Raw genomic sequence first — 24,774 nt, 5'->3', positions numbered from 1 at the left:
GGATTTGGCTTTGTAATTGAGAACAAATGGAGTAGAAAAAACGTAGACCCAAATGGTGGATATGGCTTTAGAATTTGAGAACTCGAGAAGTTTTTCCAATTTTAAAAAAAAAATTTCCCATTTGGAAGTCCTATGGCATCCGTTCAAGTTGACATATTTTGTTAAAATTTGACTTAAAATGCATTTACAATATGCCCCTTCACAAAAAAAAAAAAGAAAAAAATTATATTATCTAAGCAAGTTTTTTCAATAAAGACTAATCAATGAAAATGCTTTTTTTGAGCAAAAATTCTAAGAATACACTCATGCACATTTTCTGATTTCCAATCTTTATAACTTTTATCTGAGTTATCAGATGTGGCTACTTTCTGCGGAAAAGTCGTTGTAAATTGTGTCACAAATACAAATCATGCATAAAAATGAAAATCGAACCAATGCCTTCGAAAATTGCAAAATACGAAGCAGGTCTTGATCAAAATTGCAAAAAAAAAAATTAAAAGTACAATATCCCCGAAACCTCATTTGAAATCGGACCACAAACGAAGATTTGGCAGCCCCAACAAATTTACGTAATACCGATGCCACCAACTATAGGGCCTGCCAAAAGGCGACCGGACAACCAAGGGCCTTGCAATTTCAAGGAATTATCTCTACCCGTTCTAACACGGTATATTTTTTTCTTGTTTTTTTTTCGATTTTCTCTGCGTCGCATCTCGCCGTATACCAGGCTCGGTCTCTACCGGCTAAAAAACCACCTCTTCCCTCTCCATATAGCAGTCGCTATATCATTGATGTCGCGTCAAGGTCACTTTCTTGATCTGAGTATCACTTCGACAAAAGTTGTCACAGCTCTTTAGCTGTCCTCTCTGCTGTACATCTTCGTTGTTAGGTTTTCCGCTCTTATTTAACCGATCTGCTTTTCTAGTCGCAACCGATTGTCGATCCAGCGTTTATAGCGGAAGACCACCTCTTCTTCTTCGTAGATGCAGAATGATGAGCTTCTTTTCCCATTCTATGTAGATACTTGCGGAAGTATCTGCGTCCAGATATTGCCTGCGTCAAATAGAAGTTGGCATCACCTTTCTTTCTAGCGATCCATTGTTGTGTATTGGGGATGAGCTTAAAGGTCCATCTGCCTCACGTGTCATTATTCCATCTGAACTGTCAAGTGCTTAGCGTGTCTTTTCGAATATCTTGTTGGGGGTTCAGTTTGGCGTCCTATTTTTTTCATCTTAAAGACCCTGTAGGCCCATTGGCACCATACCGCCAATGACGAGAACTGCGGGTTCAGACACTGTTCGGTAAGACGACGTAACTCTTAGAGCGACCATCCCCTGCATGGAAAGCAGCGCCTTAACCCTGCATCTGGTCTGTAGGGATTTACCCCAACATCTTTCAATGTCTAGTTCTGATCATGAACTGCAGTTGTGGTCGTTGCGCCTCGTCCGTATATATTGTTGTGATGACGAGTCTAGGCTTTATCAAACGCTCCAACAATTTGTCCACTGTGTCCAGCATACACAGAGGCCTGTAAGACGATGGTGATTCTGGATCATCTTTCCCCTTGCTAATTATACCAGCCTTTGATGATTCCACACATCTAGGAATATTCCTTCTGACAGACAACTGTTATAGATGTTCAGAAGCATTTCTGTTCATGTCTCGGCGATTATCTTCATGACTTCTACAGGGACTCCTTCGGGGCCGGGCGACTATCCGCTTTGAAGTTCTTCAACTATGAATGGGGGAGTGTGTGTGTCCACTCCAATGTTTTGTCGCTTGGTCTTGGATCATGTTCAGGAAATAGAGTGGTTACCATATTTCGCATTGTTTTGTAATCCACCTCCATATTTGGGCATTCCATTCCAAGATTTTTTCATAATGTCTTTGTATCCAAGTCTTCAGAGGGCTCGGCTGAGATCTTCTCTTAGTTCTTCCCATTTTCCTCTTTTGTTTTTGGTAATGGCATTCCCGAATGCCTTTTTCGTCTCCTTATGTTGGTATGTTCTGCTTCTACTGCGCCCCTGCGTTTAGCTCTGGTGCAATTTTGCCTTTTTCGGATGCAATACCGTCTATGTTCATCAATTGAGTCATGCCACCAGTGTACTACGTGTCTGGTGGTTCTCGACTCCTTAATCCTAGGCATTAACTTATCATATCCCTTAGCAATTATGGATATGGTGCGATTTGCTGCTATTGAGGCGTTTCCGCTGCATTCAGATTCCTGCGTATGGCGATCGATTTCGGCTATGCGTGTGCTTGCCTTCATCCTTTTAACGGACATGGCGTCTCTGGGTCGAAAAGAGAAGTCGCTGTACTGGTGATCACTTGCAGTGTATGTCACCAGTACCCCTCAGTTGTCGATCCTATTTGCGATTCTCGCAGACAAAAGCGTTATGTCGGGAATTGTGCCTTCACATGAATGTTCCTACATTCACTATTGGCCACAACCAATAACGTCCTTGCTGCCATCTGCAATATCCTTCTACCTCTTGAGTTGGTCGAGTTAAAAAATATATATGGTTGCCATCAGTCTCTCTTAGCGCATCCTCGATACCATTAAGTTTGGTCTGGACTTCGTCAACAGCATCGCTAGGGGCAAGGTAACAACTAAACAGCGTAAAGTCTCCTAGTCTTACCCACACGAATCCCTTGCCCTTGCGACTTTTTTTTTTGGCTGAATGATAGTGCTGGTTGGAATCCATATAGCAATGGTTTTAGTCTCGCCTTCGATTCAGAACCCTTGGACAAATCATACATTTTTCTCGCTGGTTAGTACGATGTTTGCTTCTTGTTCTATAGTGTCTGTGGCAGAAGAGAATGTGCCACTTTCTCCTATGCATATTTCCTTGTAGAATTTTGACCGCGCCTTTGGTGTTATATACTTGCAGATGGTTTGCCTAGCTCCTGCCCTCCAGTGAGAATGTGCAGCATCTGCATGCATTCGTGCATTCTTTTAATTTATGGTCCTTCGCGCCACAACGGATGCATAATCCCATGAGCTTTCTATCAGGCCCATCACATTCCCACTAAATTAAGCTTGCTTCGAAGCATCGCAAACATTGTTTGCAATCCTTCTTGTACCGTATATAAAAGTTTGTCATTCAATGCTGCTACTGGTAGGGAGACGAATGCCCATCGTTGTTCTCCGCTGCTTATGACCGTCAGGTGCACAGACATTTCATCTTCGGTCGCACCGGCTACCACGTTGATGGCGGCGATGATCTCTTCTGCAGTCGAGAGGCGGTCGTAAGTCCTTTTTGCCTCCTTTTCCCATCAGCAGGAGAATTGCTCCCGGTTTTATCTGTCCGGCTTTATATTTTGCCTGACACTTCTAAGCACGTCGGCACAACCATGCCCCTCTGCTGGTTTGACTATGACAGCTTCAAGTCGCTCTTTTGGCTGTCGAGCTCGTTGCTTTTTCTCCTTAGCGCCTTTCCGAGCCTTAGGTCGCTTATTTCTCTCTATCTCTCTCTGTTTTGTTGATAGCTTGGCATCTCTTTGTTTATCTTTGGGTTTTTTCGCCTTGGTTGGACTGTCCACAAGTCGCTTGTTTTAGCCTCCTTTCCCGGATTTAGATGGGCTGGGCTTGATGCACACTCTTCTTTTGGACTTCTGGCATGCTTTGGATTGACCTACCTGCTTTCTTATCTGTCACATTTGTGCTGTCAACTTCTCTTACCGACTCAATTTCGCCGATAGTTTCCGACGACATCCCGGAGTTCTTCTAGTTCAGATTCCGTTTTTGACGTCCATGCTGATGTTCCTATGTCTGCCTAGGCTGTCTCATCCTTCTGAGAGCCCTTTTCCTAGTGCTTCCTCTTCGCAGAACGTCATTTTCGATGTAAACTTCTGCCGAGGAGAGCTGGACGGCTCAGCAGCCTTGTCTGCATCGCCAGTGCCCAGCGGCGGAAAACAGTTACCCTTCTCTCAAAAACTAATGAAAGTTGACCGTACAAGGGATTTCATACACATACGCACTCAACTTCTAGCATCTTGCATTATAGAAGGCCTAAAATACAGCATTTTTCAGCCAATGAAGACGCCACTAGTCGAATAACTACTTCTCATGACATGGCAACTTCTCAGAACATGGCCAAATGAATGAGGTGTAATACATTTGTCTCTTTAGTTTGCTTCTTATACCATACAGCACCACGCTAAGGAGGAGAAGAGCTAGACCCATTGATGAGTACACCAATCGGCTTAGTATCATTTGCTGATTCGATTTAGCTAAGTCCGCCTGTCCGTTTGTCGAAAACACGACAACGTTCGAACGAATGAAGATATCCGCTTGAAATTTTGCACCGATACTTCTTATCGATGATGGCCATTAAGGATTGCAAATGTGCCACATCGGTTCAGATTTGGATATTGCCCCCATAAGAACCCATTCCCAGTTTTGACTTCTTGAGCCCTTAAGTACTTCATTGTTCATCCGATTTGGCTGAAATTCGGCACAAACACTTCTGTTCCGATTTCCAATATCTGTGCGAAGTATGATCCGAATCTATCTATATAATGATAAAACCCCTAAATGAGCTTGACTTCTTGAGCCTCACTTTTCACCTTATTTGGTTGAAATTTTGCCCACTGACTTTCAGAATCTGTGCCAAATATGATCTGAAGCGGTGTATATAACGAAGTAGGCCTCCTTTAACATCTATACCCTGATATGACTTCTTGAGACCATAAAAGTTGAAATCAACACCCCTACATTTTTAGCGGAATCCATGTTAGTGGGTACCCAAGACACGGCCCGGGCGAACTTAGCATGTTTTTACTTGTTTCGTGAAAACTGAAATTTAAATAACATATATCAACTTAAACGGATGGTAATGAACTTCAACACAGGCATTTTTCTACCCTCCACCATAAGATGGGGGGTATACTAATTTTGTCATTCTGTTTGTAACTACTCGAAATATTCGTCTGAGACCCCATAAAGTATATATATTCGTGATCGTCGTCACATTTTATGTCGATCTAGCCATGTCCGTCCGTCCGTCCGTCCGTCCGTCCGTCTGTCTGTCGAAAGCACGCTAACTTCCGAAGGAGTAAAGCTAGCCGCTTGAAATTTTGCACAAATACTTCTTATTAGTGTAGGTCGGTTGGTATTGTAAATGGGCCATATCGGTCCATGTTTTGATATAGCTGCCATATAAACCGATCTTGGGTCTTGAATTCTTGAGCCTCTAGAGTGCGCAATTCTTATCCGATTGGAATGAAATTTTGCACGACGTATTTTGCTATGATATCCAACAACTGTGCCAAGTATAGTTCAAATCGGTCTATAACCTGATATAGCTGGCATATAAACCGATCTTGGGTCTTGACTTCTTGAGCCTCTAGCGTGCGCAATTCTTATCCTATCAAAATGAAATTTTGCACGACGTGTTTTGTCATGATATCCAACAACTGTGCCAAGTATGGTTCAAATCGGTCTAGAACCTGATATAGCTGCCATATAAACCGATCTTGGGTCTTGACTTCTTGAGCCTCTAGAGGGCGCAATTCTTATCCGAATGGAATGGAATTTTGCACGACGTGTTTTGATATTATATCCAACAACTGTGCCAAGTTTGGTTCAAGTCGGTCCATAACCTGATATAGCTGCCATATAAACCGATCTTGGGTCTTGACTTCTTGAACCTCTAGAGGGCACAATTCTTATCCGATTTGAATGAATTTTTGCACGAAGTATTTCGTTGTGATATCCAACAATTGTGCCAAGTATGGTTGAAATCGGTCCATAACCTGATATAGCTGTCATATAAACAGATCTGGGGATTTGATTTCTTGAGCTTCTAGAGGGCGTAATTCCTATCCGATTTGGCTGAAATTTTGCATGACGTATTTTATTTTTACTTTCAACAACTGTGTCAAATAAGGTTAAAATCGGTTCATAACCTGATATAGCTGCCATATAAGCCGATCTGGGATCTTGACTTCTTGACCCCTAGAGGTCGCAATTATTATCCGATATGCCTGAAATTTTGTACGACGGATCCTCTCATGACCATCAAAAAACGTGTTTATTATGGTCTGAATCGGTCTATAGCCCGATACAGATCCCATATAAATCGTTCTCTTTATTTTACTTCGTGAGCCCCAATGGGCGCAATTCTTATACGAATTGGCTGAAATTTTACACAGGTCTCCAACATATAATTTAATTGTGGTCCGAACTGGACCATATCTTGATATCGTTTTAATAGCAGAGCAACTCTTTTCTTATATCCTTTTTTGCCTAAGAAGAGATGCCGGGAAAATAACTCGACAAAGGCGATCCATGGTGGAGGGTATATAAGATTCGGCCCGGCCGAACTTAGCACGCTTTTACTTGTTTAAATTATTAAAAAATCGGAAAATCCCATCGATTTCTAAAAACGCAAAACCAGACCCCCCAGGTATTGTTTTACTTTATATATGCCCTAAACTCATGCAAAAACTTCTTGGAACCAAACAATATTTGTAGCCTCCACAATCAATTTACTTAAAAATGACGATTTGGAGACAATCTTTGCCCGAAATAGGTATTTTGGGTTCTTTCTAGGAAAATTCAAACGAAACGTAAGACATTGAATAAAATAACTCTATTAGTTAATGTTTTTATTCCCTCCACCATAGGATGGGGGGTATAATAATTTCGTCATTCTGTTTGTAACTACTCGAAATATTCGTCTGAGACCCCATAAAGTATATATATTCTTGATCTTCGCGAAATTTTATGTCGATCCGTCCGTCCGTCTGTCTGTCGAAAGCACGCTAACTTCCGAAGGAGTAAAGCTAGCCGCTTGAAATTTTGCACAAATACTTCTTATTAGTGTAGGTCAGTTGGTATTGTAAATGGGCCATATCGGTCCATGTTTTGATATAGCTGCCATATAAACCGATCTTGGGTCTTGACTTCTTGAGCCTCTCGAGTGCGCAATTCTTTTCCGATTTGCGCGACGTGTTTTGGTATGATATCCAACAATTGTGCCAAGTATGGTTCAAATTGGTTCATAATCTGGTATAGCTGTCATATAAACCGATCTTGGGTCTTGACTTCTTGAGCCTCTCGAATGCGCAATTCTTTTCCGATTTGAATAAAATTTTGCGCGACGTGTTTTGGTATGATATCCAACAATTGTGCCAAGTATGGTTCAAATCGGTTTATAATCTGGTATAGCTGTCATATAAACCGATCTGGGGTCTTGACTTCTTGAGCCTCTAGAGGGCGCAATTATCGTCCGATTTAACTGAAATTTTGCATGTAGTGTTTTGTTATGACTTCCAATAACTGTGCTAAGTATGGCCTAAATCGATGTAGAACCTGATATAGCTGCCATATAAACCGATCTGGGATCTTGACTTCTTGAACCTCTAGAGGGCGCAATTCTCATCCGATTTTGCTGAAATTTTGTACAAGGGCTTCTCTCATGACCTTTAACATTCGTGTCTAGTATGGTCTGAATCGATTAATAGCTTGATACAGCTCTTATATAAACCTATCTCCCGATTTTGCTTCTTGAGCCCCTACAAGGCGCAATTCTTATCCGAATGAACTGAAATATTACACAATGACTTGTACAATGTCAATCAGCATTCATTTATGGTCCGAATCGGACTATAACTTGATATAGGTCCAATAGGATAACAGTTCTTATTCAATATTTTATGTTTGTCTAAAAAGAGATACCGCGCATAGAACTCGACAAATGCGATCAATGGTGGAGGGTATATAAGATACGGCCCGGCCGAACTTATCACGCTCTTACTTGTTTATTTTTATATCCACCACCATAGGATGAATGGTGGTGGATATAAAAATTACTACAAGAATATACCCCCTATTCGTGTAATCATTCCGTTTGCAATACATCGAAATATCCATTTCCGACCTTACAAAGTATATATATTTCGGATCGCCATAAAATTCTAAGACGACTTAATGATGTCCGTGTGTCTATACACCAATCTTCCAATTTAGATTTTTAATCCCATAAAAAGCGGATTTATTGCCTAATTTCGCTGAAACTGTTACTTATATAAGAGTTCTCGGGACCTGAACCAAATATGATCCTGATCGGCCCCTATTTAGATTTAACCATGGATATGTTACTGGAGTTATAATAAAATAGAATGACTAATCTATCCATGGTGGTGGGTATCCATTTGGTAACATGTTTTTACTATTCTCTTTTACAAAATCATACCACTGACATTCTTCCCAAAAAGAAGGAAAAAAATTACATATTTTCTGAATACGCAAAATTTAAATTGAATTCTACTGCTCTCAAATGACAATGTTTTTTTATTCTACATACTGTGTGTTCGATTTTTCAACTGGGCTTATGTGAGTGCTAATTGTAGAAATGAAAGGTGATAGCTTGTTTGTCAATGACATGCCGTGCATGTTTAAAAGCGAGCGCGTATGTGTTGGGAGTGCCTCCAGACTTCTGTGCAGGCATTTTAAAAACCTGCTGGACACCTCTTTCCGCCGCTGGGTGGCATTGTTGCGAGGTGTGGGGCTATCTCCTCATGCAGCAACACCCTGGTTGGACGCCGAGGATCTTGGTGTTTTTTTACTGGTGAATGCAAGGTCGTCCGGCTGCTATTAAAGACGGACGTAGTCCGGTCTCCTGCTGCCTGTTTTTATGCCCACCACCGACGGATGGGGGTATATTCATTTTGTCATTCCGTTTGCAACACATCGAAATATCCATTTCCGACCCTATAAAGTATATATATTCTTGATCAGCGTAAAAATCTAAGACGATCTAGACATGTCCGTCCGTCTGTCTGTTGAAATCACGCTACAGTCTTCAAAAATAGAGGTATTGAGCTGAAACTTTGCACAGACTTTTTTTTGTCCATAGGCAGGTTAAGTTCGAAGATGGGCTAAATCGGACTATATCTTGATATAGCCCCCATATAGACCGATCTGCCGATTTAGGGTCTAAGGCCAATAAAACCCACATTTATCATCCGATCTTGCTGAAATTTTGAACAGTGAGTTGTGCTATGCCCTTCGACATCCTCCGTCAATTTGGCCCAGATCGGTCCAGATTTGGATATAGCTGCCATATAGACCGATCCTCCGATTTTAGGTCACAGGTCCATAAAAGCTACATTTATTATCCGATTTTGCTGAAATTTAAGACTGTGAGTTGCCTTAGGTCCTTCGACATCCTCCGTTAATATGGTTCAGATCGGTTCAGATTTGGATATAGCTGCCATATAGACCGATCCTCCAATTTAGGGTCTTAGGCCCATAAAAGCCACATTTATTATCCGATTTTGCTGAAATTTAAGACAGTGAGTTGCCTTAGGCCCTTCGACATCTTCCGTCAATATGGCTCAGATCGGTTCAGATTTGGATATAGCTGCCATATAGACCGATCCTTTAATTTAGGGTCTTAGGCCCATAAAAGCCACATTTATTATGCGATTTTGCTGAAATTTGGGACAGTGAGTTGTGTTAGGCCCTTCAACATTCTCCCTCAATTTGGCTTAGATCGGTCCAGATTTGGATATAGCTGCCATATAGACCGATCTCTCGGTTTTAGGTTTTGGGGCCATAAAAAGGCCCTTCGGCTTCATTCGTCAGTTTGGCCCAGATCGGTTCATATTTGGATATAGCTGTCATATAGATGGATACTGCGATTTAGGGTCATACGCCCATAAAAGCTACATTTATTATCCGATTTTGCTTAAATTTGGGACAGTGCGTTGCCTTAAGCCCTTCGATATACCTCGTTAATATGGCACAGATTGGTTCAGATTTGGATATAGCTGTCATATAGACCGATCGTCCGATTTAGGGTCTTAGGGCCATAAAAGCCACATTTGTTATCCGATTTAGCTGAAATTTAAGACAGTGGGTTGTCTAAGATCCTTCGATATCCTCAGATCGGTTCAGATTTGGATATAGCTATCATATAGACCGATCCTCCAATTTAGGGTCTTAGGCCCATAAAAGCCACTTTTATTATCCGATTTTGCGAAAATTTGGGGCAGTGAGTTGTGTTAGGCCCTTCAACATTCTCCCTCAATTTGGCTTAGATCGGTCCAGATTTGGATATAGCTGCCATATAGACCGATCTCTCGGTTTTAGGTTTTGGGGCCATAAAAAGCGCATTTATTATACGATGTTGCCGCAATTTGGGACAAAGAGTTAAGTTAAACCCCTCCACATATTTCTGCAATTTGGTCTAGATCGATCAAGATTTGCATATAGCTGCCATATGCCATATAGACCGATCTCTCGATTTAAATTCTTTGCCCCATAAAAAGCGCATTTTTAATCCGATTGCACTGAAATTTGACACTCTGACTTCTGTTATGCTTTTCGACATCCGTGTCGTATATAGTTCAGATCGGTTTATTTTAGATATAACTACTAAAAAGACCAATATTTTGTTATACACAATTAAATAATGACTTGTACTTATCAGCATTTCGTTCAAATTGGATCATATTTCGATATAACTGCTATGTGACATAAGATATGCAATTTTCACCGAATTTTGATGAAAGGTGGTTTACATATATACCCGAGGTGGTGGGTATCCAAAGTTCGGCCCGGCCGAACTTAACGCCTTTTTACTTGTTTTTTTTTTTTGTATTTCCGAAAATGTAGTCTCCCTTTGTGTTAACCCCGAGGGTCCCTTTGCATGCAGTGAGATTCTCCCGAAACCTCCTGAGTGCTTGTGTTCAAAACAAGGTGGGACATTAATCTGGATATCTGTTAATAGAACCTACATTACCAACTCAATGATTACGAGGCACAGAGCGTTCTCCAAGCCTTGACAGGGTTTAACGGAACATAGGCAACTATGGTATTAGTTTGAAAGCCATTTCGGAAGGATGTCGCTCTCACTTAGTCGGGTAACAGAATACCACCTTCCCACAACTTAAAGCTTAAAATCCATCTGCTTCGTCCAAATCATATTGCATTGTGTGTGCCAGGGTCAAGATTCCCTTGATTAAGGAATCCTCTGAGGCAAATTAAAAAAATTCTAAGAAAAAAACGAATAAAGGTATTTTCTTTTTGAGTTTTGCAGACAGAAATACCCAATTCGGACAAAGATGATTTCGAGATTGACATTTTTATTAAATCTGCTGCGCAGGCTACAAATATTGCTGTGTGCAAAAAGATGTTTGCACGTGTTAAGGGGACATATGAAGTAAAAAAAATAAACAAAGGCTCGTATGGGCATTGCCTTATGAAAACTCCAGGGGTATTTCCATTATTTTTTTTTAATTGTATATGTTGTAGTTCATATTGAACCCGCTTAAATTGATACAACTGTTTCAAACTTCACTTAAAACATATCCTCCTCACCAAGAAAAAAAAGGAAAGGGTAAAAGTATTTAAGCAACTTTTTTCAATAGAGACTAATTTATGAAATAAATTTAAATTAAACTGAATTATCGTCTACTCACCCATACTGCAACAAGGTCATTGTAAATTTTGTCACCAAAAATCAAACCACAAATGCCTTCGTAAATCACAAAATACTAAACCCACTTCGGCCAAAATTTCAAAAATTAAATATTAAATATTTCTGAAACTAGTGGATTATATACCTTTTTGTAAGGATTATTGAGCACTGCCCAGCAAAGAAAAGAGTTTTGAAAACCACAAATGAAAATTTGACAGCCCGAACATTTTTTCGAAATGCCGAGGTGACCGATTTTAAGGGCATGCCAAAAAGTGCCCGGACCATGATCTGGATAGCAACACAGCTGTAATCTACACATGCTATAACTTGCCACGCCTATCTTGCTTAAGGGAGCTCGTAGACCTATATCTCCCGTTATGATACTGAGAGCTATGCTCACCTTCTTCTTATTTCCCTTTAGTAATAGCCTCGTCTTCTCACAAACCGGATTTCCTAATAAACGTTGCCCTACCGACCGTTTCCACAGTGTTACCCCCGCCCTGTACTCGAACTGCGTCGACCCGAAAATCTATGGGCTGAACAAGTTTATTGACGGCAGTACTCTGGCCATCACTGTCAAATCGTCTGCTCTTTCATTCCCCCTTACTCCGCCATGGTCCGTGGTAGTTGTAGTCCAATTCAAGCTTTATCAGAATATAGCTCCCATATATATCAATATCCCGGTTTGACTTCTTGAACCTTTCGGAAGCGGCAATTGCTATCCGATTAGCTGAAATTTGGTATGGAATGTTTTGTTATGACTTTCAACAAGTGTGCAAAGTACGATCCAAATCTGTCAATAACCTAGTATAGCCTCTATATAAGCCGATCTCCCGATTTGACATCTTGTGCCCTTGGGAGCCGCAATTCTTTTCCGATTTGGCTGAAATCTTGCACTCTGTGTTTTGTTGTGACTTCCAGCAAATATGCCAAGCACGGTGCAAATCGGTGTATAACCTGATATATCTCCCATATGAACCCATCTCCCGATTAGTCTTCTTCGGCCCCATAAACTTCAATTCGTAACTGATTTTAAGAAACTTGGTACTTCAAATACACATAGGTCTCTAACTGAGTTTATTTGTGGAAATTTTTTGCAGAATCTATGGTGGTGGGTTCCCCAGATTTGGTTCGGCCGAACTTGGCACTTTTAATACCCTCCACCATAGGATGGGTAGTATACTAAGTTCGTCTTTTCCGTATGAATACATTGAAATATTCATCTGAGACCCAACAAAGTATAAATATTTTGTATCGTCTTGACATTCCAAGTCGATTTAGCTGACCCTCTGTCCGTCCACCTGTCGAAAGCACACTAACTTTCGAAGGAATAAAGCTAGGCGATTGAAATTGTGCTCAAATACTTCCTATTGATGTAAGTCGGTTGGGATTGTAAATTGACCATATCAATCAATGTTTAGATGTAGCTGCCACACAAAACCGATCTTAGGTCTTGACTTTTTCAGCCTCTGTAGGGCGCAATTTTTATCTTATCTAAGTATGGTCCAAATCGGTTCACAGCTTGATATAGCTACCAAATAAAACGATCTTGGATCTTGATTTACTCAGCCTTTAGAGTGCGCAATTATTAACCCATTTTTTTAAATTTTGCATGATGTCTTCTATTTCGACTTTCAGTAATGCCAAGTATGATTTAAATCGGTTCATAAACTGATAAAGCTCCCATATAAATCGATCCCCTTTTGAGCCTATGCAAATGCACATTTGCCCATGAATATTCCATTGGGGAACAAGGGCAAACTTCTCACATATCAATGAGTGCAGTCCGGTTCAATTCAAAGCTCAATGATAAGCCGAGTCTTTTATATAAGCCGCATGCGAATGGAGTGCCGCAGTGCGACACCTCTTTGGGGAGAAATTTGTACATGGCAGATTACCTCACAAATGTCGCCAGCATTAGGAAGGGATAATCACCGCTGATTCTATAGAGGGCGCAATTATTATCCGATTTGGCTGAAATTTTTACAACGACTTCTCCTATAACCTTCAATATGCGCACCAAATATGGTCTGAATCGGTCTATAATCTGATATAGGTCTCATATAAACCGATCTACCGATATTACTTTTTAACTCCCTATAGGGCGCAATTCTTATCCGATTTGGCTGAAATTTTACACAATGACTTCCACTATGCTCTCCATCATACAAACCTAGTATGGTGCGAATAGGGCCATAACCTGACAATGCTCTTTGTTTGCCTATAAAGAGATACCGGGCAAAGAACTTGACAAATGTGATCCTTGGTGGAGGGTATAAAAGATTTGACTTGTTTTTTACGAAATTTTTATATTAAAATAGAAATTTGAAAAATATACTGCAAGAGTCTTTTTTGGAGGAATTTGTTTTTTCTTTTTGTAATTTAAAAGTCTTCTCAAATTTGTTTAGCCATTTTTAGTATAAAAAATGATTAAAAGAATTGGTAATTCCTTTGTATTTTCAGGTAAATAATTTTTTAACCAAGGTGATTTGGAAATGGGCACGATATGTTGGAGTCTCAACAAACAGGGGAAAAGGGTATATCCAAAAGGTAAATTAATTAATTAAATTTGTTTTTGTTTCGTGTTTTGTTGTTTCAAATTTAGGATACAAAAAAAAAATTGTAGGATGAAAAATGTTTACTTGTTCGATACACATAGACAATTCCAATAACTCATACAGTGTAGCCTGAGTTCCATACCCCACTTCAATTAATTGCAACCAAGTCATTTACTTGAAAAGTTTTTTGGTTCAAGGCATAATTTAACATTGCGTTTGTTTTGTGTATTTGGCGGTAGGTTAGGTTAGGTGGCAGTCCTTCACAGAATCCCTTAGACAATGTTAAGTCCATTGTGAAACCGCAGTAGCGACCGACCAAGGCCTCCGGTGGGAATCGAACGACCCCGCTCTGGCAATCCAAGCACGCTACCAACTCGGCCAACGAGGCGCCGACTATTGGCGGTAACTGTTATTGCATTTTCTGTACCATATGGCGTATAATCGATAAAAGAGTTTACTTCGGCGTTGCGTATACGTTATTCCCATGACGTATGCGGATAAAATTAATAAGAAACTAAATAATCAATGTCCCTTTTCCTTTTCACCAAAGTTTAAACTAAAAGAAGTTATTTTAATTTAAAACTTATTTGGAAAGTATACAATGAAATGTATACTTGCTTCTTCATATTAGTCTTTTTATTTTCTATTTCCACATGGCAACCTTAGCCATGACATTTACATTTCTCTTTAAGGTAATATAAAGTCCTTTTGGTTTGTTTTGCTTTAATTTATTCTCTTTTTGGCTCTCTCCTTAAATGAGTGCTGTAATGCATGTGTTTGTTACCTAGAGTATCCTGCTCTCGCTGTCCTTAGAATACCATTTGTCGTATGTTTGTGTTTTTGTTTTTATCTGGTAGTCCTTTCTCGTTGCTTGTTTCCTTTTATTTGCCATGGTGTGTGTTGTGTTAAAAGATGAGCATTTGGCAAATTCGCATTTAGTTCGTTACGAACCGCGTTACTCGACGGTGGTTAGAGCATTAATAATCTAAAAAATAAACAAAAATCATAGAACTGCTAAAAATATTCGAAACTAGGAAAACAAAACAAAAAAACTAAACTGAATATAACCAACCTGAGGAATAATAATTTCTAAGAATCGCTTTAAGTTGTGCTGAATTTAAATAAAAGAATATATTAAACCAAAGAAAATTGAATTGAAGTGAAAATTGAAGTCAAGTGTAAATAGTTTTCTACTTAAAAAATTAAGAATAAAAGAGAAACAAAAATTTAAAAGTAAAAGAAAAAAAGTCAATAATATTTAAAATCCAAAACAAATATTTCACATATATCCACAATTTATGTTTTAAATGTTATGGTGTAAGCTTTGATGATATAAGCAATTAAACAAAAATACCAAATTTTATTCACCCTACCGTAATCCTTAAGTTTTGCTCCTTGATTTGTGTTGTTTGTAGCATATATAGAAAAAATGTCTGCAGCAGCAAGAGGATTAACTACAGTGACAACCACCTTAACAGCTTAGCAAAAAATTGAAATCACGAACAAAAAAGTCATCAACAAACATATTTGATAAAGCAACCACAAAAGGGCAATCTCTGGAACCTTAGCTTTGTCAACGACATCGTTAAAGTTGCTCTTCGCGGGAAATTGAGTCAACGGAAAAGTAAGATTTTGTTTTTCCACCGAAATGCATTTAAAAATTGACTACGTGAAAAGCGGACTTAACAAAAATGACAATTCTTAAAATTTAAGAACAAACCAAATTTAAACATAAAAAAAGGTTCCGACTATTTCGAAAGAGTTGGACGGGCATCCTGTTTTGAAAAAGAATTAACTCTGAATTTAAAGTAAATGTTTTAAGCTTCTTCTACATGGCCACGAAATCGTTTTATGATTTCAATCAGAAATTGTCCAGCTTACGACCATATTATTTCTTGCATCTAATTTTAAATAGAATCACTATGGTAAAGTAATATTGGCTCAACTTTAGATACCCACCACCTCGGATATATACAATATATATTAACCATTTGTCGTTGTATGATGGTGAAAAATTTATGAAAATATGGCAGCTAAAAAATTCAAAAATTCTAATATCATTAACTGTTCAAGACAGTAAAACGGAATATTGGCCCAAATGGCAGCTTTATTTAAATATTGGCTCTAATACAACTCAACTCAAATTTCAGCGAAATCGTCTAACAAATTTACATTTTATAGGCCCAAGAAATTAAATCGGGAGATCGGTAAATTTATATGGCAGCTATACCCTATATGTACCAATCTCCTGTGCCAAAATTCATCAAAATCGGATAGTAAACACTGCTTTAATGGGCCCAAGGATTAAAATCGAAAGATCGGTATATATGGTAGCTAAATCCTAAAATAATCCGATCGGAGCCATATAGGAAACAGAGCGCGAGAAGCCTAAGTTAGGCCACTGTGCCAAATTTCAACGAAATCGCATAATACATGCGCTTTTTATGGGCCCAAGCCCTTAAAGCGCGAGATCGATATATAAAGAAAGATCGGCGTTATATTGAGCACAGATATCAAAGAGCCCAACATACTTGACTGTACGAAATTTCAGTGATATCGGATAGTAAATGCGCCTTTTATGGACCCAAGACCTTAAAACGGGAAATCGGTATATATACAAATATAGACCGATCTGAACCATTTAGAACACCGATGTCGAAGAGCCTAACATAGCTCACTAATTTTACGGGCCAAAACATTTAAAGCGAAATATTGGTATATATGGTAACTTAATCCAAATTTAAACCGAGCGGAGCCATTACAGGGCATGGACCTTGAGAAGCCTTAAATAGGTCACTGCGCCGAAATTGAGTAGTTAATGCAAATATACCCTGATCTTCACCATACTCGGTACGAATGTCGAGAAGCCTTACCCAATACATTGTGTTTTATATCAGCAAAACCGGATAATAAATGCGTCTTTTACGGGTCCAAGACCATAAATCGCGAGATCGGTATATATGACAGCTATTTAAAAATAAATACCGTCTGATTTATATAGGGCACGGATGTTGAGAAGCCTTACATTCGACAATGCGCCAAAATTTCGCCGAAATCGAATAATGAATGCGCCTTTTATGGGCCTTAAGTCTTTAAATCGGGAGATCTGTCTATATGGCAGCTATATGCGAACATAGACCGATTTTGACCATACACAGTACGAATTTCGAGAGGTCTAAAACAGCTCATTCTGCTAAATTTCAGCGAACTCGGTAAATGAATTCAGCTTAAATGGACCTAAAACCTTAAAACAGAGTCTGGCAGCTATATCCAAATCCGGACCGATCTGAGCTGTATTATACAGGGAAGTCGAGGGTCGAGACGCAACAAATGCGAATATTATTGGCCCAAGACTTTACATCGAGAGATCGGTATATATGACAGCTATATCCAAATCTGGACCGATCTGGGCCGTTTCATACTGGGATATCAAGGGGCCTAACATAACTCGCTGCCCCAAATTTCAACGAAATCAGATAGTAAATGTGCCTTTAATAGGAATAAGAATAGAACCTGTGCAAAGTTTCAGCTCAATATCTCTATGTTTAAAGCCTGTAGCGTGATAACAACAGACAGATGGACGGGCAGATGAACGAACATGGTTAGATCGTCTTAGATTTTTACGGCCATCAAGAGTATACACACGTTGTAGGGTCCTTTGTTGGTGGATACAAAGCAAGAAAATAAGTAGTAAATAGCTACACCTAGAATGGTTTTTATACTCACCAACTTAAGGGGTATACTAATCTAATTATTCCGTTTGTTATTGATCGGCGACCCCATAAACTATATATTTCCTTAATCGTCGGAGTCGGTCTAGCCATGACCGTCCGTCCCACCGTCTCTCCGTTTGGATGGAATCACGAAAGCGGTCGAGCGTCTTAAGCTAGCTGCTAGAATTTTCGCAAAGATATTTCTTATTGATGTTGAGTATTGTATTGGGTATTGCAAATGGACCATATCGGTTCATAATTGGATATAGCCCCTGTACAAACCGATCCTCAAATTTGATTTGGCTGAAAGTTGGCACAAGGACTTCTGTTATGACTTCCAACGGCTGGGCTTAGTAAGGTTCGAATCAGTCGACATACCTAAAAACTCAATTTTCATCCGATTTGGCTGAAATTTGGCACAAGGATTTGTGTGTCCACTTCAAACACTAGTGTTAGGTATGATCGGTATCGGTATATAAACGTATATACTTTACTTTAATTGGCCATTACTGAACATTTATCCCTCTAGCCGAACACGTTGATCTTCTGCGCTTCTTCTACAATTTCTGACAACCAGTTTTGAGATGTCGCTCTCCACTTGGTAACTCCTTCTGAGTTTTGGTCTTGCCCCTTTGCATTTTCTTTTATGGTCGCCTTCAAAAGACTTCTTTGCTGGCGTGAGCTTTTTCATATATTGTGACAATATGACCTAGCCAACGCAAAAGTTGTATTTTAATGCGTTTAACTATGCTATCGTCGTCATAAAGCTCATACAGCTCGTGGTTCATACGACGCCTATATTCTCCATTAACGCAAACTGCTCCACATTTTTTATGTAGGATTTTTCTCTGAAACACTCCAAGTACTCATCTGCGTTCATACCCAAGTACCCATGCTTCGCAGCCATATAACATCACGGATAGTATCAGTGTTTTGTATAGTGTAGTTTTGTCTGTCGAGAGGCCGCTTTGCTCCTCATCTGCTTGCTCAGTCCAAAATAGCATCTGTTAGCCAATAATGTCCTTCGTTTTATTTCAAAACTGGTGTTGTTGGCTGTCTCTAAGTTGTAGTTCCCAACTTTCTACATTTTCTTTATCTGATCGGGCTTATAGGGCTTAGTAGGAGTTACTTTGTCTTGTCTTCATTTACTGCCAAACCCACTTTCGATGATTCTCTTTCGATAACGTGTATGCCATCGGCATAGGCAAGTAGCATATGTTATCTTGTGACTAGTGTGATATGCCTATTGCTGTTGATTTGTGCTTCTCGGTTCTTTTCCAGGATTTGGCACATCTTTCATATCAGTCCGCTCTGTAGTATCTTGTATGCGATAGGGAGGAGCTTATTCCTCTGTAGTTGGCACATACCATCTTGTCTCAATTCTTGTGTACGAGACATAGTATGGTGAGGTTCCAATCATCGGGTATGCGTTTTTCAAGCCAGATTGCGTAGACGAGCTGATGCATACGCATTATTACAATGTTGCCCCCAGTCTTAAACACTTTGGACGGCAACTCATCGGCTCCTGCAGCCTTATTGTTTTTCAGCCGGGTTACTGCTACGAGGACCTTGTTTTGACTGGTTCTGCCGTGTACTCATGGCCACCATCATCGGATACCATCAGCTGGGAGACGTTTTCTTTCCATATCCTCAGCACCCTAACTATATCAATTACCTTCTTTTTCTCCGCAGGACAATATACCTGTACCAAAGCCATCGAATTTGGTGAATTTTCGGACTTCATTCTGGCTTCCCTCTTCTTAATCTGGTGCGTTGTTACTGATTGCAGAGTCGATCTGTATGCCGCATACTTGGCTTCAGTACCATGTCGACATTCTTGGACGTACCACGGGTTTTTTGGGGGAGGCTTCCGGTACTAAAGTACGGATGTACCGACTTTTTTCATAGAGTAGGCAATGGTTTGCCATTGCGCTGCTATACTATCCTGACAAGAGTATTTTCTTCAAGCAATTGGGTCAGCCGAGTGGAGTATTCCGTTGCTAACAGTTTTGTTTGCAGTTTTCCAACGTCCAGCATCCGTACAGTATCAGATCGTAGTTTCAATGTTTTTTTGGAAGCATCAATAATTCAAAAATTTATTTGAAATTAATTTCAAAACCACTTTATTGCCTTGAATCCCAATACTAGATTTCTTAATTCCATCTTGCTATGAAAAAGTAGTGAATCGAAAACGAATGGGAATGCAACGGAAGAGTTTTGCATTTGTCGTTCACTGCTCTAGGTATCACATTACATTTTGTTCTTTTAAATATTTTTCGATGATTATGCTGGCAACGACGATCACCGAACATTAGGGTAGCTAGTGGTCACATTATGTGGAGGATACATAACTTTCGTAACTTGTGCGAACCTTTGTTGCAACAAGGTAATGATCCGAATCGATGTTCGCCTCTCGGATCGATCGTACATCTAATAAGCTGGTTGAATGTCTTCCATTTATCACAACATGATCTACCAAGTTCTTTGCCGCGGCGAAGTCTATTAGTCTCAATCCATTATCGGAAGTTTCTTCGAGTATGCTAAATTTTCCGACTAAGCTAAAACTTTGCACAGATTCATTTTTTGTTCATAGGCAAGTTAAGATCGAAGATGGGCTAAATAGGACTATATCTTGATATAGCCCCCATATAGACCGATCCACCCAATTAAGGTCTAAGGCCTAAGCAACATTTATTATCCGATTTTGCTGAAATTTGAGACAGTGAGTTGTGTTAGCCCACTCGACACCCTTCTTCAGATTGGACCAGATTTGGATATAGCTACCATATAGACCGATATCTCGATTTAAGGTCTTGGTCCCATAAAAATCACATTTATTGTCAAATTTCGCGGAAATTTGACACAGTGACTTATCTTAGGCTTTTCGACTCCCGTGTCCTATATGGCTCAGATCATTCTATACTTGGATATAGCTGCCAAAAATCCAATATTGAATCAAAATTGAACAGTGTTTGTATTTATTAGACCACTCAATGTCGGTGGCAAATTTGCCCCAAATCGGACCATATTTGGATATAGTTGTTATGGGTATATAGATAATGCATTTTGCATTGCATTGGTTACCCGGTGGAGGGTATCCAAAGTTCGGCCATATTCACTTATTTCAAAGTAATTTTTTTAAGTTTTCCGGGTGATGGGCTACTAAGCCGACGCCCAAACCTAAATATCGGTCTGTAGGTGAACTCGTGGCACATTTTACCTCACTACTTTTAACGGCTATCACAGATAGCTAGCTACCCAGGTGACACCGCGAGGAGGTTTGTGTCCATACTTGAGTTGAAGAAGGACCAGATATGCCTGGATTTTGCCAAGTCAAAATCAACCAGAACCGCTGCTTGGTTTCCAACATTTCCAAGATATTTATCTCTAGCGACAAGTTAGCTGATTCTTCAGGATGAGTTTCCTAGTGCAACGAATGACAGATGATCACAAATTGGGGTTGTGAATGCTCTTAAATAACATGGCCCAATGTAACGGCTTTGCTGCCTTTGGCTAGAACAAATATCTTAGTCTGATCTGAAAACATGATGATAGACTGAAATTTGCTAGTTGCGATTTCTGCAAAAGCTGGGACGACGTCATGGAGGAGAAGACTATTGAACATCGTCTGTGTATGCTTACTTCACTGGCAAGCAGAAGGGTCTAATTTCCGTGAGGACTTGTCTCAGTTAGCGAGCAAACTGTTGGACTTTTTATAGTGATATGACTAGTTCTGTGGTAGATTAAGAAGGTATTTTCACACTCTCTTTCTGTGATACCACAAATGACGTATTCTTACATAACCTTGTAAAACTTGTCACTAACAAGCATTTAGGAAAACTCTATTAAATTTTCATTTAAATTTTGTTTAAAAGAATAAGTTATCAATTGTATGAAAAATGTATTAGATTGTAGGGAAAATTTGTCTTTAAAGAAAGTTTCATTGAAAATTATCTTTGGAATAATTTTCTACACCCTTTAATCTAATCTAGTCATTCCGTTTGTAACACATCGAAATATTGATTTACGACTCGACCCTATAAAGTATATATTATCTCGATTTTCTCGACATTCTGAGTTGATTTAGCTATGTCTGTCTTTATGTCAAAACCATGAGAGGTTTGCTTGAAATTTGCACAGATACTTCTTATAGGTGTAGGTCGTTGGTTGCGAATGGACCATTTCGGTTCAGATTTGGGCATAGCTCCCATATTAGGTGGTCCTTTCATTTGATTTTTTTAGTCCCCAAGGCCAATTCTCCGTTTAGTCTTCTACGGCCCCAAAAAGTATCAAGTTTTGGCCGATTCGGCTGACATTTTTTATGTGAAGTACACATGTGCCCTACAACTAAGTGCATTTGTGTAAACGTTGAGTGGAATCCATGGTAGAATGGAATCCATATTTTCTGCTTACTATTCCATTGTCATTTGTTGTTGTAATTTCTTTATCTCTAGCTAAAAATCGTAGTAAATATCCTTCAAGATACAGCCATTCATCCATAGTTCAAGGAATGACTCCTTGCACCCACTCCCCTAAATAGCCGCCAGCCAAGGTTTTCCGTCTCAGCTAACCAATGGACGAAGAAACCTTTCTTTCTATTAAGCTGTCATTGATTATTTACCTTACTACGTTGCTGCTGTAGTTGTTGTTGTGGTTTTTCTTGTCCGCACCTCGGGGGAGACGTTAACCCCAATCACATGGTAAACAACGCAAGCAGCAGTCTACATAGAAAAAAATTTGCGCTCCTTTACAAGTCTTTGACCTGTCATTGTCCTTGTGCAGAATATACAATGCAATAACTTTTTTTTTTTAATTCCCTTTTTCTTTATTTGAATCCAGATAACGAGACAGAAATACTGAATTATTTGAATGGTTATCTAGGAGAATTGGGTGAGAAGTTTAATACAAACGAGACGTTGTTGCAATTCGTTTCAATCATCCAACTAAGAATATTTGAATTTACTTAGATTTGTTAGCTGGTATTTGCTTTTGTGGGTGTCTACATGAATTCGAGTGTTTGTTTGTTAAATAAAAGCATTGTAAAAGGCAAGTTGTTTGACTAAATTCCTATTTTTTCCAAAGTGATAAAGGGTTTTGTGCTCACATGGTAGAAAGTCATAAAAAAACCAGTGAAGAATGACAAAAGTCGAGCGGAGCCGACTATAGAATACCGTGAACTGCCGAGTCTACGTACTACTTTTAATATATATATCGATTATGTCTAAATCTAGTCAGACGTTTTGAATGCCTATTTAAATGTCGAATAGAACCTTGCAAGATTTTCTTACGCTAGAGCCAAAATTGTGGTTACACCAGTCTTAAAAGCTTGTATCGGCTGTAATTTATATATGGGAGTAAATTTTATTTGGACTGATTTTAATGAAATTGTGACCAGATATGTGTTGGGACGTCAAATGAGGCAACTCATGCAAAATTTTGTAAACACTGGACCAAAATTTTGGCTGCTTCAGCTGAAAATTCCATATCGGTTGAAAGATATGTATATATGGGAGCTATATTCAACTCTTTACCGATTTTCATGAAAGTTTCCACTCCTATTGGGGCGTCAAATAAAAGATCTCATGCTAACTTTTGTGAAGATATAACCCAAATTGTGGCTAATACAACCTGTAGTACACAAATAAACATCGTCAGTCGGACAGACAGACAAATGGACATAGCTTAATCGAATCAGAAAGTGATTCTGAGTCGGTCGGTATACTTATCAATGGGTCTATCTCTCTTCCTTCTGGGTGTTACAAACGAATGCACCAAGTTATAATACTTGGTTTTCTACTACAAACTCAAATGGCCAACAGTAACACGAATAATAAAGTAAATATTTGTAATGATGATATTAGAAGAGATTTATGGACAACTTATGTAATAAAATAATATTCAAATTGGGAGTTGGAAGTTCGTATGAACAATTTTAATTGGTAAAATTAAAAACTATTACCTATACGCTCCCTAGACAGAACGGTTTTTACTAAAATTTGTCTTCTGTCTGTTTGCGATCTTCTATGTTGTTCTTTAAAATCCTTTCGAAGTTTTTCGGGCATATTCCAGCTCAAGATCATTTAAATTCCATGCTTTCTATACAAAGAATAGGAATCCTGGAAGGAATAAAAAAGGTGTTCGATCGGATACCTGAGACGACACGAGTGATCGCCACTGTCTTGAAATGACGGATCTCTGGTATTGCCATCTGGAAGTTCATGCCACACACACATGAATCAAAGCTAGTGGACAAAGTCGACCTGGGGGCCATCATTTAGAAACTAGGAACTAAGGTCTGTTTCCGACTGTCTGACCGCCCTGCAGGCGGAGATCCGAGCGATCACAGAATGCTTGAGTTGGTATAGTGTTTACACGAGGTCGTCGATTGTGAACATCTTAACGGATAGTAAACTGGCCATGAAGGCAATAACATAATAATCCAATTACTGGGTTAGGTATATGTCCATTAGGGTGATGACTTTGTGGCAACCTCACATCGTTGTATCATATTTTGATGAGTTTTTATTTAAGATTAGACAACATCTTACATTTAAAGTGATTTAATAAAAAAAAAAACTCAGGCTCGAAAAGGTTTCCAAATTTTTATTTCGGAATTTTGGGCATTTTTTTGAAGTCACTGTAATCAGTAATATGATTGAACACAAGCTTTAGACTTTTACCATTTCTGAAGGCTGTTTTCAATTCGTCATAACTACTCATCAATTCCTGCACAAAGAAGACGCGTTGCTAGGTGATCTAATCGATCCATAGAGCTCATCGTCTATGACAATGAGAAGAACGCGATTCATCACATGGCGCTGGACTATCTGTACTGTTGTCGAACGAGTCGCTGGAACTTTTCAAATATCGCTGAGTTGGTAAGTGTGGAAAAAATCGTTTCCATTGTCCTTTTTCACTTGGATGGATGGCATTGACACCAGCAGGTTTGCCGCTGGAACAACCAACGCGGCCTATGCTCTCAACTTGTAGTTTGTAGAAGTCCTCATCTTCTTTGTATATCCATTCGCCTCTTGCCCTGGTTATGTTAATCAATTCCTTTAATGTATCATA

The 24,774-nt window shown here is 39.3% G+C and overlaps 2 protein-coding genes across 7 annotated transcripts in view; both read left to right on the top strand.

Annotated features, from left to right (window-relative positions):
* Window positions 1-24,774, top strand: part of LOC106090193 (putative uncharacterized protein DDB_G0271606) — a 539,204-nt gene that overhangs the window by 155,126 nt on the left and 359,304 nt on the right. The window contains exon 3 of one of the 6 annotated variants that reach the window (XM_059370841.1): window positions 13,896-14,294. The exons of the other annotated variants lie outside the window; for them this stretch is intronic. Within the exon in view, the coding sequence (XP_059226824.1) occupies window positions 13,896-13,991 (96 nt within the window). The 3' untranslated portion in view covers window positions 13,992-14,294. Of the gene's footprint in view, window positions 1-13,895; window positions 14,295-24,774 lie in introns of those variants that run through there. 6 annotated transcript variants of the gene reach the window in all.
* The window catches only part of LOC106093105 (serine-rich adhesin for platelets), a 742,527-nt gene continuing 733,005 nt past the window's right edge, over window positions 15,253-24,774 (top strand). Inside the window, exon 1 of the mRNA XM_059370838.1 lies at window positions 15,253-15,614. The gene's annotated coding sequence lies outside the window, so the exon portion shown is untranslated. The remainder of the gene's footprint in view (window positions 15,615-24,774) is intronic.

The sequence above is a fragment of the Stomoxys calcitrans genome, chromosome 1 (genome assembly GCF_963082655.1).
Source record: "Stomoxys calcitrans chromosome 1, idStoCalc2.1, whole genome shotgun sequence".
Lineage (NCBI taxonomy): Eukaryota > Metazoa > Arthropoda > Insecta > Diptera > Muscidae > Stomoxys > Stomoxys calcitrans.
The sequence above is the reverse complement of the archived record's forward strand: the minus strand, read 5'-3'. Positions and strand labels throughout refer to the sequence as shown.